General features: G+C 30.1%; 1 protein-coding gene across 2 annotated transcripts in view; it reads left to right on the top strand.

Moving 5' to 3' along the window:
- Positions 1 to 15,497, top strand: part of DPYD (dihydropyrimidine dehydrogenase) — a 968,100-nt gene that overhangs the window by 318,178 nt on the left and 634,425 nt on the right. For both annotated transcript variants that reach the window (XM_003769672.4, XM_031968578.1), the window contains 2 exons: positions 2,278 to 2,359; positions 10,528 to 10,615. In XM_003769672.4, coding sequence (XP_003769720.1) covers positions 2,278 to 2,359; positions 10,528 to 10,615 — 170 coding nt within the window. The remainder of the gene's footprint in view (positions 1 to 2,277; positions 2,360 to 10,527; positions 10,616 to 15,497) is intronic.

Genomic DNA, 15,497 nt, shown 5'->3' with positions numbered 1-15,497 from the left:
ATTATATTTATAAATGTTCATATTTGTTGAATTTAGAATAACAAAAATGAATTTAACCTTTAAAATGAAAATTAGATTATTTGACCACTTACCTCTTGGGGAATGTTTTTGGTAGTTATATATTTCATTAAGTTGCCTATTTATTATAGATAAAAGACCCTAATTGGAAATATTTGAATCAATTTTTTTCTCCAATTAGCAACTTCTCTTCTTACTCTAGTTACATTTATTTTATTTGTGACAGCTCTTTAATTTCTTCTAAGCAAAATTATATCTTTTGATTTTTTATGATTACTTCCTTGTTTAGTTAAGAATTCATTAAGGAATTCAATAAATATAGCAGTTAAATATAGCTTACCTAGTTTCCTTCTAATTTTTCTTAATTTGTAAATTAATTTTATTAATGTGACTTGCAATACACAGGTGATATAGCTATTATGTTTATTTTACTATGTTGGTGATCCAAATGTAATATATTGGTCCAAACCTAGTTATTGTCAAAATGCTTTCCAGTTTTCCCAGTAATTATTGTCATGTAGAAAAGTATTCCCCAGATAATTTAATTTTTACTCTTTATTAAACATTTGTTGAGTGAGCTCAGTTGTTTCTAATACTTCCATGTACCAGAAGTCTATTCCAATGATGTATTTTCCTTAAATCACTTTTGAAAAATGTATATGTCTAGCTTTCTAGTATAGTGAAATCTGTTTTATTTTATGTCCTTTCCAAATTTTTCATTTTCCACTAAAATTCTAGATGTTTGTTTTTCCAAATAAATTTTATTATTTTTTCATTAATTCTGTAGGTCTTGATTATTTAATTGGCATAACACCAAAACTACAAATTAATTTAAGTGGTGTTTTTCTTTTGGTTATAGTATAACAGACCAGCTATGAATATATAATATCTCACTTGTTCTTGAAGTATTTGTTTAACATGTTTTATAATTAGAGAGAAAGTGTGTGTGTTTCTGTACTTATAGAGATCCCTTTCTCTCTCTTTCTATCAATGCAAGTGTGTGTGTGTGTGTGTGTGTGTGTGCATGTGTGCACATGTGCACACTTGTATGTGTATCTTGAATGAACTTTAGTAGATTGGCTCTCATTTATTTTATGTAATTATAATTTCTTACTATTTTAAATTCTACTTTTTTGTTAATTCCTGCTGGATAAAAATGTTGTGACTTTTTCTGAGTTTATTTTGTATGCAATATTGTCATTATAGATAGAAAGATATTATGGAAAAGATTAAGTGACTTCTTTAAATTTACATATTACTGGGTAATTGTTTGGTTACTAGTTTGTGTAAATGGAAATTTCATAAATTTTTAAGACATTTATTTTATTAGAAGTTCATGATAAAGATTCTTTTTTTTTGCTTTAATAAACAAAATTTATAAAGAAATTTAAAAGTTACTTTGATATAATCTTATGCAAAAAAAAAAAATGTTGTACTCTTAAAATGTTTGTGCTATGCTCAAAGGTCCTGCAGTTTTAGTATTGACAAAAACTATTGATGTCAAATAGGATTATTTTATCATTGTGCTAAACTGGAGACATTTTGAAGCTTTAATAATGGAAGATTAGTTACCTTTAAAATTATTTTATAGAACATATGCAATATAACTTGTAATGCTCTAAACAATAATTATGACTAACATTAAAACAAAGATATTCATAGAAGATGATAGCCTTTGATTTTATATTTCATTCTTATAAGGAACGTAGTACCTACCTCTCCCTTCTTCCCTTCATCCTCTCCCCTCTCTATTTTTCTCTCTTTGTCTTTGTCTTTCTCTATCTCTCTCAGTCCCTCTCTCCCTGTCTTTGTCTGTCTCTGTCCCTCTGTATTTCTCTTTCTCTGTCTCTCTTTCTGTGTGTGATTCTGTTTGTCTGTCTGTCTTGTCTCCGTTTCTCTCTCTCTAGCTTGCATTTTTTCTACATAAACACATATATAAAATATATAGTATATATCATTAGATAGAAAATTTAAGTGATTCGTGACCATTAGCTTTCCCTAACCTTTGTTTCCATTTGCTTACATCATTTTCTTCACATATCATTTTCCTCCTTATAACTGTTATAGGTTAGTGAAAGGCTTTCCAATGTGAATACTAATTTGAACTGTCTTTGGCACTCATTAAATGATGTGAAAAATGCCCTTGTAAAACAGTAAATGCTCTCGAATAGGTCCTTAGGTCTTTAATGTTGATCGATAAAGACATTTTGTCATTTCTTTATGATTGGTAATTGTTTCACAAATTTTTCTTTATCCTAGTACAAGTGAAATCCCTCAGTTTCGGCTGCCATATGATGTTGTGAATTTTGAGATTGAGCTCATGAAGGACCTTGGAGTAAAGGTAATGAAAAAATATAACCTGTTTGTATATAGCACAAATGAAAAGAAGTAAGTCTTCGACTGAAGATTAATAGCAAAATGCCATACACATTTGTAAAGAACAATTAAAAGCTACACTAGGCAGCAGCAGAAAGATGCTCCCCTTTGCTTAGGGCATTTGTCTGTCTACTGTCTGAATGCCACTAGTCTGGAAAAGGGCAATCAATAGTTCTCATCTGGCATGCCTGCATGTGATTAATTGTCTGTAAGAAACAAATTCCTAAATTGCTTTAGGGGTTCAGTATAGCTAATGGAAGGATTTGATTTCTTTAATCAAGTTTTTTCAAGTTGGGTTCTTCCTACCAATCTACCCCTCAAAAAAGTCACATTTCACTTTTAGTTCTTTATTTTTTGCAATCAATTTCACAGAGAAATATTTTACTTATTGTATGCTTAAAATTAGCATTGTTAATAGGATAATCTACCATCAACATAAGCAGGAGGAACTCAATAACTTAAAAAGCAACACTTCAGAATGTTTTCTTTATTTATTGAAACAAAAGACTGTGTTGTTCTAATAGGGTGTATATTATGCTTTAAAATAGAACTCCAGATGCTGCTATCCTTTTTAATCAATTAAGAATAATATTCTGTGGTTCTTTACTTGAACATATTGATATTTTAATTCAAATCTTTTAAGTTTTCATAACAGATATAACACAATACATTAATAAAGTAACCTGATTTGCATAATGTATTCTGCAACTACAGAAGTAGGAGGTGTTTTGGAAAGTGTATAACAAAATGCTCATTGCCATTGCATTTAGCATCATAAATTATTTCTAATACTTGAAGATAAAAGACAAAATTCTATTTCTATTATCTTGCATTTATTCTTCCACAAGTAGTCGCCATTGGAAAAGAAAAATTCTTACACTGACAAATAAGGACTGAGTAATAATGTTTGAAAAGTAAGAACATTGTAAAGAATATCATTCTTAAAAAAAAAAAAGAAACCTTTAATGCTAATAAATATTACTTTATGGATTACTCTTTTTTATGGACAAATCTTCCAACTATTTCTAGTCTCCATTAAATTTACACACACACACAACATATACAAATATGTATATATATATATACATATATATACCTACACAAATACATAATATATATATATATACATATATATATATATATATATATACATACACACACTTTATTTTTCTATGTGTATGTATTTCTAGAGAGTATCTATTTGATGGAAATTCATGTATAACATAGAAACTTAGAAAATTAAAATCAAATGCATAACTAGAATGAAGAGATCTGAACTTCATCATAGCACAGAACTGACTTTTTATCAGAATCAGGAAAATGCCTGAGCTTACTATTCCATTACTAAGAATAATTAATTAAATGAGGAACTACTAAATTGCCTGATTCCTTCAACTCATGAAAATTTAAGAGGTAAACTCATCCTCACTGGGGACGTACCATGTGACTTCCACATTCTATTACCCACTCCCAATTAGTTTTCTGACAGGGTCCTCCAGGAATCTTTTACATCCAACCTCCACTCCTTGCCTAGGTGTATTAATTAATAGTTATGACTGCTTAAAATTAGCATTACTACCAATTGAAAATGGAGAAAATTTTAATTTATCTAAAAATAGAGTTCATTGACTGGGGATCACTAAATTAATTGTGGTATATAATGGGAAAGGAATATTATTGTCTTATATGAAAAAAAGAAGTTGAAGAATTTGGAGATGTTTGGGGTCACATAGGAATTGATTCAAAGTGAAGAAATAGAACTATGAAAAGAGTATACAGAAGGACTCTGCTCAGTCCTTTCAGTAGTGTCCAATACAACGTGACACATTTGGAGTTTCTTGACTATGATACTGGAGTGGTACTGGTGTGGTTTCCCATTTTCTTTCCAGCTCATTTTAGAGATGAAGAAACTGAGGCAAACAGAGCTAAGTTTTTTGGCCAGCATAACATAGCTAGTGAATATCTGAGAGGGTTTTTTGTTTTTTTTTGTTTTTTTTTTTATTTAACTCAGGAAGTTGTCTTCTTAACTTTAAGCCCAGTACTTTAATGTTGTCCACCGCTTAGTGGTCTGATACTTAATGACTAAAATAATAACAGTAACTACCATCACCAAACAAAACAAAACACCGCCACAAAAAACCCTGAATTTGTAATTATCTTGACCAAACTTGTTCCTGAACAAGATATGAGAAAATAAACTGGCATCTTCCCCCCCCCCCCCACAAGTGGATTATTTTGCTTATGGAATATTTCGTATAATTTTGCTGCTATATTTTTCATTTTTTTTCTTTCTGGATTTTGTTACAAGTAAAGGGACTCTAAATAGGTAAATATTTGGAAATGAAAGCAAGGAAAATGCAGATGTTAATAAAAAATTTAAAATTTAATAACAATTTTAAAACTTCTGAGATCAAATTGAAAACAAAATAATCTCCAAAACATAGCACAAGTTAATCAGAAAATAATATCAAATTATGTTATATATCTAATTTCATCAATATATATTGCATAAAATGTGGCATATTTATAATAATTATGGAAATGTAAATGTGTTTATATGTAACAGAGAACTGAAATTCAAGATAAGTGAAGAGATGGTATAAAAGAACCTATATATTTGAGTCATCATCTAGTATGCTGGAAAAAATTGACTGTTAGAATTTTTAAAAGATCATGAAGAATTTGAGGCTATTGTAGAATTATAAGCTAGATTAATTTACTTCTTTCCTGGAAAAATTCTAGAAATTTAATAATAACAAATATCTATTAGTCTTTAGAAAGAATAGGAATACTCACTGAGGATCACATAGAATTATCAAAACAGGTCAGATTTGACTGACTTCATTTCCTTTTTTCTAAAAAATAGTTACAGTAATGGATGTGTAAAATACTCTAAATGTTTTAGACCAGGTGTTCTTAACCTTGTCTATGTTATGGATGCCTCCAGTGATCCAGTGAAATGCTTAGACCTTCTATCAGATTGAGGTTTGTAAAATGATAAAAGAAAATACATATTATCACAAAAGACAACAATTGAAATTATTATCAGACTATTGCTAAGCAAACTCATATATTCCAATTTAAGAATATCAGGTTTAGACGTGTGTATCAAAATCTTGACATAACATTTGAAAAAAATCTGTTGGATAAGATGGAGTTATACTAGTCGGATTTGGGTACATTTAGAAGAATTTTTAAATTGTTGAATGACTGGGCCCAATAAATAATCATAAATGGCTCAATGCTAATTAGGAAAAAAATCTGGTTGTGTTCCCAAGAGCACTGAAAGCTCTGATATTTTGTTTTGTTTTGTTTTTTAATCAATGAATTTAATAAAGGTATATAAGGTTTATTTTTTTTTAATTTGCTTACAGGTGCTGTAATACAGCTGAGGAATAGCTAAAATGATGGATGATTGTGTTACCATCCAAAGAGTTTTCAATAAATTTAGAATTATAAAATTAAATTTAATAGTGAATAATGATAAATTCCTACATTTAGGTCCAAAGCATCAACTTTACAAATATAGCATGAGAGAAGCATGGCTAGAAACTACTTTAAGTTTTAAAATATATATATATTTTTAAAGCTCTGAGTGTTTGAATATACTGAAAATTCAGCATGAGTCATAGGACAATATGGCAACCTTAAAAGCTATATAAGAATCAAACTGACATATATCTTTTATTTATTCTAGCCTTTCTCATCTTATTTTTATTTCTACACCTGGACCACCTTTCACCTCTCAGCACTGCTTTCAAATTCAATCTGTTAACTCATTAATCTTTCTTCAAAGGTCAAAACAGATATTACTTTCTATATTAATTATACCCTGATTCCTCTGTTAGGAATTTGCTTTCTTCCTCAGATCTTTCATAGACATGTATACTTATGATGTCATACTCCTATTAAATTTAGCTATACATATATATATACATATTCATAGATTATTTTATAACTCTTGCTAAGGTATATGTTCCATGAGATGAAAAATCATATTTTAATTATTTTTGAACTTCTTTTTATACCTAATCTGATTCTTTGCATATATCTAAATGTCTAAAGAAGTTTTTTTTTGTGTGTATTGTGTACCCTCTTCAAAAATCCATATCCTAACTTGTCCAAGCATTAGTAGTCATCTTTCAAAGAGATTATTGATGAAATATTGCTCAAATGATGGCCTACTTTAGGAATGAACTTTTCCAATGTCATTTAACTGCCCCTTGAGAACAGATTTGAAAAACTTCAAAAAAACTTGCAGTATCCTTACATTATCAAAAAATAAAAAACTTCACAGATTTTAAATTTAAAATTTTAAGATCTAATCTAACACATAAATAAAAGGAATACCCAAGACAACACACTCAGGAAGTAGTATTTGTTAGATGCATGCAAATCTAATAGGCATATAATAAATTATTGAATAGATTAATGGATGAGTAAAAAACTAGTTCTACTAGACTATAACTTTTTTTTTTCAGTTAGATATGTATTTTCTCTCAATTTCCCCTCCTCTACAAAAGAAAAAGAGAAAAACAAAATTCTTGTAGTAAATATACATACTTAAGCAAAACAATTTTTCATATTGGCCATATGCAAAACCGTTACATCTCACTACCTATTTAGTCCATCATCACTCTTTTGGGAAGTGGGTAGCATTCTTCATCATTAGTCATTTTGTATCTTTGTTAATGACTGCATTGAACACAGTTCTTAAGTCTTTCAAAGGTGATTTTGTAAAGTTATTGTAATATAAATTGTTCTTTTACTTCTGCTCACTTTGTCTGCATCAGTTGATTTGAGTAATTCCAGTTTTCTCTGACGTAATTTGAATCTGGGTTTTATAGATTCCAAACCTGATTCTTTTCCCCTCTCACCAAATTGGCTCTTGTGTGTATGCATCCTTGAGTGAATAAGTGTGTGTTTCTTATTTCATGTTGTTATTAGACACAAGTGTACTTCATTGGGCTTCAAATAATCATTACAAATGTTAGTTTACAAATAATTTGTAGTGATATTAGAACATTCATTAAATTCAAATAAGAAAAGAGGTTAAGTGTGAGAATTAGATTCTTGAGGAATAGAAACATGACATAAAATAATCTAAATTCATTGAGAAAGAGAACAAAGACTCTGCTTTGTGGAATACAGAGGAATAATATTCTCATATTCAATATATACATATATATATATATGTATAAAGAGAGAGATAAAGAGAGAGAGAGAATTGCATTTTTTTCTAGGATCACACACATACTTTTAAAAGTAGAGATTATATATATACAATTAGTTTGACCTAGAACCTGATACAAATCTTTGCCCTCATTCAGTTTGTCTTGTTTTCCAGTATACCTACTAAAATTAATCTCTTTTTCTATTGGAAGGACTATCTGCTTTTGTAGTCAGGGAGTCAGTCACTCAACAAATATTCATTAAATACCTACTATGACATGCATTTTGCTAAATTCTTGAAACAAAAAGAAAAGAAAATACATTCCCTGTTTTCAAGAGGCTCACAGTCTAATATGAGACAACATGCCAAGGACTGTATACAAATAACATGTATATGTTTATATGGGTATTTGGAGTGTGCTTGTGTGGAGTGTGTGTATGTATAAGCTAGAGATTATAGAGAGACACCAGAATGGGTAGGTGTTTAAACATTGGTATATCAGATCCTTATCAGACTTAGACATATTGGAATGAAAAATTATTCCTTTCCCTGTGTATGTCTGACACACATATCCGTATGTATGTATATATATATATATATATATATATATATATATAGATGTATATATATGTATATTATTAGTATAGTTTATAAATCAGGTAGGCTGTAGAAAAGATCATATTTTTAGGTCTAAGATGGACAGCAGATAATATTTACTGTTTTTTTGGAACTTTCCTCTTATAGAAGCTTAATATTAAGGCTTACTAAGATAAATTGTGCTCCCTGAAGAAGTCAATGACTTCATTAGCCCTTTTGAATAGCAATTTTGGTCTTTGATTCCAAAGATGTCCAATTTAGTGTTATACCTGCTGAAATTTTCAAGAATGGAAGGAACTGCTGAGGCATCTGTGTGTATTTTTCTTCAGCATATGGAGTGGCAACATGATAAGTTCCCTTTCCACACATCCACTAAAAATAAAATAGATGGTGTAGAGAAATTACATTTATTTAAGCATTTCTTCAGTTTTGCCTCATTTTGACTTTTAGACTAAAGTTAACTTTATCAAATTACAATAAAAAGGAGATGTTTTATTCTTCATAAAATAAACTCATATTTTAGCACAATATTTACCCATTCTAACACCATGAAGAAAATTAATTTAAATTAAGAAAAAATTAAACCACACATGAACAATGAAGGATAATGACATTTCAATTTGTTAAGTTGTAAGGGAATAAGAAAGGCAGCTATGTGGCATAGTGAATATAGTTTTAGGCCTAATGATAGGAAAACTTTTCTTCTTGATTTCAAATCTGATCTCACATACTTTCTAGCTATGTTACCATGGATAAGTCACATTTCTCTGTTTGCCTCAATTTCTTTATCTGTAAAATAAGCTAGTAGAGTCATAAAGAGTCAGACAGGACTGAAAAAATGACTAACAACATGGGGAGTAATAGGAAGCAAAAAGAGTACTGACAAGCATTCATTCCATAAAGAAATATTTATTTATCACTTTGGCTTTCACAGATTTCCCACAGCTGCTGACTTTCTCTAAGTTGCCGACTATCAATTTAGTCTTTCACTCCATAGGACTTTTTACATGGACTATTATAGGAATCATTTTTGTTAACTTATATATTACTCACTTTTGAAATTTCTTTTTTCAACCAAAGTGATATTGTTGCTATTACTCACACCAGCATTCTATCTCCTATTTCTGTGCCTTTGAAAGGTTAGGATTCTTAGCTATTCTCTGGATGAAATTAAGACCTATAACATAAAGCCTTTTCTGATTCCCTTCTTTACCAAAAACTAATCCCTCCACTGCATCACTTTGTTTATTTTTCTCACATGGAGTTTGATCTTATTATAAAATTTGAATATGTTATTATTATAGGTATATATGTTGTTTGCTGCAATAAAATGTAAGTTCCTTGAGGGCAAAGGACTGTTGCTTTCTTATACTTTTTAGTACCTGACTGTGTTTAAAACAGAATATAGATTGATAGATTTAAAAACACTACTAAATTTCAAAGACAGAACTTTCAAGTAGCTTACATTACAATAGGTGGGGAGGATAAGCAGATAATGACAATTAGTCATTTGCTAACAGTTTGTTAGCAATTTGCTAACAAAGGTCAAAGAAATATGTTATGTTTGAGAAAAAGGAAAGATCATGTTAAGATTACTTTATCTTCCAGTGACCTAGTAGAAACAACTCTCCAAGATTAGAAAAGGTAGATAAATTCCTCATCTGCATTAGTAAAAGGAACAATTAAATGAGTGTTTTTAAGGAAAATGTTCTTCAGTTGTACAGGTAAAATTCCAATTTAATCAATTTTGTGACAATATAAATAAGATGCTTTTATTAGGGGAAAAAAAGCTCAAACTGATGTTTCATTTATTTTAAAGATTTTAATTTGACAAGACATCAGTGCTACCTGACTCCCAAATACAAAGAGTGACTTCCAGATTATTGCATCAGAATTTGAATTGAATTTTGAATTCTCCAAAAGTTTTCCTGAGAATTATATTGATGTGAAATCTTCCTTCATTACAAGAAAAATCAGCCATTTGTATCCATGGTTGATTCATATTATCTCCTGTTTAAGAAATCAATGTTCATTACTATATGCACTGGTGAAATCTTTTCTCAAGCATGTTAATGTTGATATGAACACATCTTTTATTGTTTTTCACCAGGATAAAAATTAAAATGTCAATTATATAATGTAAAAATAACTACTAGAGTAAACTAAACAAATGACACTTTCTAATTGTTGATTTCTTCCATTAATTTCCTTCCTTCATACACACACACACACACACACATATAATCTATATATGCATGTATATATTCCAGGTTGGTTTTATATATGCCTTTGTATGTATGTAGTTATGTTCTAATTGATAAAATTCAGAAACTAAGAAAAAAATTAAATGTTGTTTCTAATAGGTAATTTGTGGTAAAGGTCTTTCAGTGAATGGAATGAACCTCCATACTTTGAAGGAAGAAGGATACAAAGCCGTTTTTATTGGAATAGGTAAGTGAGTTTTATTATTATATATTTCCTTTAATATTGATTAAAATGTTGCTGTTCCTTATTTTGGTAAATACTGTCAATATATAAAACTCTAAATGAATGATTTTGTGATAGAGTTATCATTCCTTAAGAATTCTTTGCTGCAAATCTTACAGCTACTTGAGGTAGAATCTTGCACATGATTTTTACCCAGATACACAAATTAACACAAATGAAAATGGGCATGCCTGTAAAATCAGCTTGGCATAGCACATCTAAGAGCTCTGTCAAAAAGTAGTCTCATTGGACAATCTTTTTTTTCTCACTTTTATCAATAGATATTACTATCTCACTGCTTAATAATGGTTCAACCCGGCTGCAAACTTATGCTATACACAGATTTTTTAAGTGTTATTTAGAAGGAAACTATATCCAAAAAAGGTGAATATAAGAACTCATATACTTTAATACTTCCTAAATCTTTCCTTTATCTTTGATGTCTAGATTGAGAATCTGTAACACATTGACAGTCGGTGGTTGTGAGATCTTTAAATAGTATTTTACATCCTTTACTCTCAATCTACTGAATTTCTATTTCCTTATAGATTATATGTGTTTTTTATGTCTAAATGGAATTTTAAAAAGAAAAAATAATTAACTGTATAGGAATGGTGATCTGTCAAAAATGTTCCATAGCACCTAATACACATTTCAAGGGTAGGTTTCTTGACCTCAATATTTTCCCCTAAATTACCAAGTTAATTCCAAATGTAATGCAAAAGTCAATGAAAATATACTTGAAAATCAGAGGAACAAGAGAGGAAGTCCAAGAAATAGACAAATCAATCATGATATTTGGTTGCTTTTAATGATTTTTAAAGTCTACATTTCCTATCAGTGACATGGTAACTTTCATGAGCAGATACTACAAACTACTATGTCTGTTTACAAAGAGGATCTACACTAAATAGATATGAACTAAAGAGCCAGTGGGATGGGATGCAATGCCCCCAGTGCAATAGCATATGCAAGCAGATGAAAGCAAGGAATTGAAGAAGGAAAAAAAAGTTTCTAACTTTTAAGTCAGTGGTGATTCGCCTGAAAAGATAGTTCACTAAAGTACCTGAATACAGTAAGAAGCTGTCATATTTGAGTTGTTTTTTTGTTCATTTCATTAGAGTGTCTCATACAAGCTATTTGACAATGGTTCACAATCCAATGGTCCCCATTTGACTCCTCACTGAGGTGTGAATATCACAGTTATAACGCACAGTCATTTCCATTTATGATCCTGGTTATCTTCATGCTGTGAGGTGAATCTTTTGACATTTCATTGTGGGGATGTGAAGAGCATTGTTACATATGCTTTTTTCCTGTATTTTGTAGAAATATATGATTATGTCAGATGTAATAAGCTCAAATGTGTGAGAGACAGACAAAATGTTTTACAATATATATACACACACATATCTCTTCGAGATTCTTCATGACTAATTTGGCAAATTTTAAATACTAATTATTATATCTGCTTATTTCTTGACTATCATCCTATATATTGTATCTATTGGATCTCATAAACATAAGTGCAAAACACTGGCACTTTTGTTCACTTTGATCTTTGATTTATTTTGGAGAAGTATGTTTTCAAATAAATCTACTGACCATTATCATTAAACAATGGAAAGACAACTTGGAATAGCAAGTAGTGGGCTAGCCACAAAGTCAAATAGAACTTGATTCCATTCTTGCTTTAGCTGTATCACAATGAACTCTTCTAAAACTTCAGGAAAAACTCTACAATTAAAAATTATGAGATGTCTGAGATCTACATCACTGGAAATAATTTCCAAAACGTCATTTTTCCTACATCAGTGAATCTATTTATATATTTAGTACATCTATAAATATATAGATATATGTACTGCAAATATATCCATATATTTGTATGTACATGTGTGTATGCATTTACAATCACACATATGTGTGTTTACATATGTACACATATGCATTCATACACATTACACACATAAACACATTAAAGGCATATATTATGCCATATACACACACACATATGTGTGTATGTGAATATACATCTTTACCACACACCTACAGACACTAACACAGATGGACTAAAATTGTGATTTCCTGACATAGGGTATTCCTGAATGAGGATATTTTCTCTAACATGGTAGGTTCTCATTTTTTCAGCAGCTAACCATCTTAGAGATGATGGGTCACTGGGCTAAGTTGACTTGCCAAACTTTACATAGCTGGTATGTTTCAGAAAAAAAAAAAAAAAAAAAGACTTTTAAAGCATATATTCCTAACTCTGAGACTATCTTGCTTTACTAGCTACAGTATCATAACTATGTAAAACTAATATATGTCATCTTCAAAAGGCAATATAAAAAGTGACGAGGAGGGTGAGAGCACTGGAAAATGTCCCATTAGAAGGATCAGCTGAAATAATTGAGATTATTTAGAAATCAAAAGAACAAGTTAAAAAAAAAACACCAAGGTATAATGTGATGCTTTCCTTTTGCTGTTTAAAGGATTATTTTATGTCATTTGAAAGAATGATAATAATGTTGTTTTTATAGCACTTTAAGGTTTGCAAAGTACTTTGCAAATATGTTCTTATTTTATCCTTATAAAAGTTCTTGGTGGTAAATACTGTTATTGAACTTAGGTTACAGATGAGAATACTGAAACAGACACTGAGTGAATAACTTAGCCAAAGCCACATATTTAAGAAGTATCTGAGATAGGATTTGAACTCACTTTTTCCTGAGTCCAAGTACATTATTCTATCTGCTTCATCACTTGGCTTTTTGTTTTGGTTAGAGGAAGAAGGCACTAATAAGAGCTGCAGTTGGAAATAACAAACAAGTGAATTTAGATTTGATTTAAAAAAAAAACTTTCTACCATTTAGTCTTTTCTGCAAATATATGGCCTTATAAGGTAATGTGTACTTCATCACTGGGCATCTTTGAATTGGACCTAAAACTACTCCTTAGGGAAGTTTTATAGAGTATTCTTTCACAAAGGCCATCTTGAACTAACTGACATTTGAGGTTGCTTCCAACTCAGATTTTGAGAATTTACTGAAATTGTAACAATGAGGACTGCCAAAGTACTGATCCTATAGGTCCATTTTTACTCCAGAATGCATTCCAAATTAACATTGAAACACCAGACACAAGCCAAAAAAAAAAAAAAAAAATGCAGTTAAAAACAAAAACAAAAACAAAAAACTTTTGACTCTACTATGGAATTTCTGCAACTAAATTCAGCAAGAGATAGATACACAAAGAAAAGTGAATAACATCACATAGCAAAAACTAATCTACAGACAACTTAGGAGTTAAAAGCCTTTTGCAGTTACATTCCAACTTGGGAAATGGATCAACCATGGTTAAGCCCGACAAGTGAGATGTTGACATTTGAGGCCAGATGGCCCACACTGAGATGTCCCACTTCACAGTCTTAAAAAGTTGGCAGCCCTAGTCTGAGGATGTGTGGAGTCATCCACATATGCCAGCCTCCCTTTCCTCAATGTGTTACATTAGTGGCTTTCACTGTCAGAAAAGGATAATCTTTGTGTGAGGATTTCCGAATGTTAAAAGAACTGAATAATGGAGAATCACAAGAAAAAAGAAAAAATTCCATTGAGACACTATGGCATTAAATTTACTTCAATATGGCCTTTAACTATGTCTCTTGTGCCTTCTGGAAGTCAGAATTCTTCTCTGCAAAAGTTACTCTTAATTAACTTCTTAATTATCAATTTCTAAATTATATATCATCAAGTAGTTTCTGTTTATCCATGAAAAAAATGCAATAATGTTCTCTGCTTAGCATCTTTCCTTGTATCCTCTGATTTTAAATATGAATTTTTAAACTAGTATCCTCAATCTTATTTCTAAATAAATAAAAAAATTAAAATAAATAAATATAATAGTAAACAAAGTCTATACTTTGGATTTTTTAACCAATTTTAGAAACATTTTGTTTTTAATGAGCTTATTTCAAAAACTTTAGAGAAGAAACCCATAAATACATCTTTTTAAAGCATTCCAACCACATTGAAATATAATTTAACCATTTAATTGTCTGAAATATGAATCTAGAAATACTCATGGGAAGCTTTGTCTTTAAACTGGAAATACATTGTATTTACTTTGTATCTATGTTATAAACATTGATAGGTTTGTGAGTATTATCTTCTTTTATTGAATATAAATTTCTAGAAGAAAAGGGCTTATCTCCAAGACCTTTCAGAGGGCATGGCACAAAATATATATTTTTTAAATTTATAGCTTATTTATCACATACAAAATACTTGTTAAATTCTAAGGTCATCAATGGAAAAGCAAGAAAGCCTTTGCTCTAAAGAGGATCCATTGTAATAGTGGGAGAAAAACACATAATGGAGATTTTAATGAGTCATGTGAAAAGGTCTGCTGGTTCTTGGGGATAGAATGGAAATGCAGATGACAATGCATTTCCATTAATAAAAGTTTCTGATGTTGAATTATTTTTGATGATGTCAAGGTCTTTGGTGATGGAAATTCTTGTTTTTGTTTTCTGTAACTATGGATTCTGAGGAAGTGACTGAGTGATGAGGAAGTTTCATGACCTATAAAGAATATTACTAAGTTGAATTTTCACAAGCATTGTTCCACTTTTCCTATTCCCTTAGATTATAGAGACAATCTCACTGGTTTGGAGCAGTTGTTTTTCCTAGTATCTAGTACCATTTATTTTATTTTTCCTATCAGTGGAACTTAGTTGTTTGGTTGGTGTTGGTGGTGGCAAGAAGAGAACCCTTCTTTACAAGAACTGTTCCTCTCAATGTTGACTATAATTGTTTGGGGTTAAAATTAATTAGGAGTACTCTGG

Source organism: Sarcophilus harrisii, chromosome 4 (genome assembly GCF_902635505.1).
Source record: "Sarcophilus harrisii chromosome 4, mSarHar1.11, whole genome shotgun sequence".
Classification (NCBI taxonomy): domain Eukaryota; kingdom Metazoa; phylum Chordata; class Mammalia; order Dasyuromorphia; family Dasyuridae; genus Sarcophilus; species Sarcophilus harrisii.
Note: the sequence above shows the minus strand (reverse complement) of the source record. Positions and strands in the feature narration are given on the sequence as shown.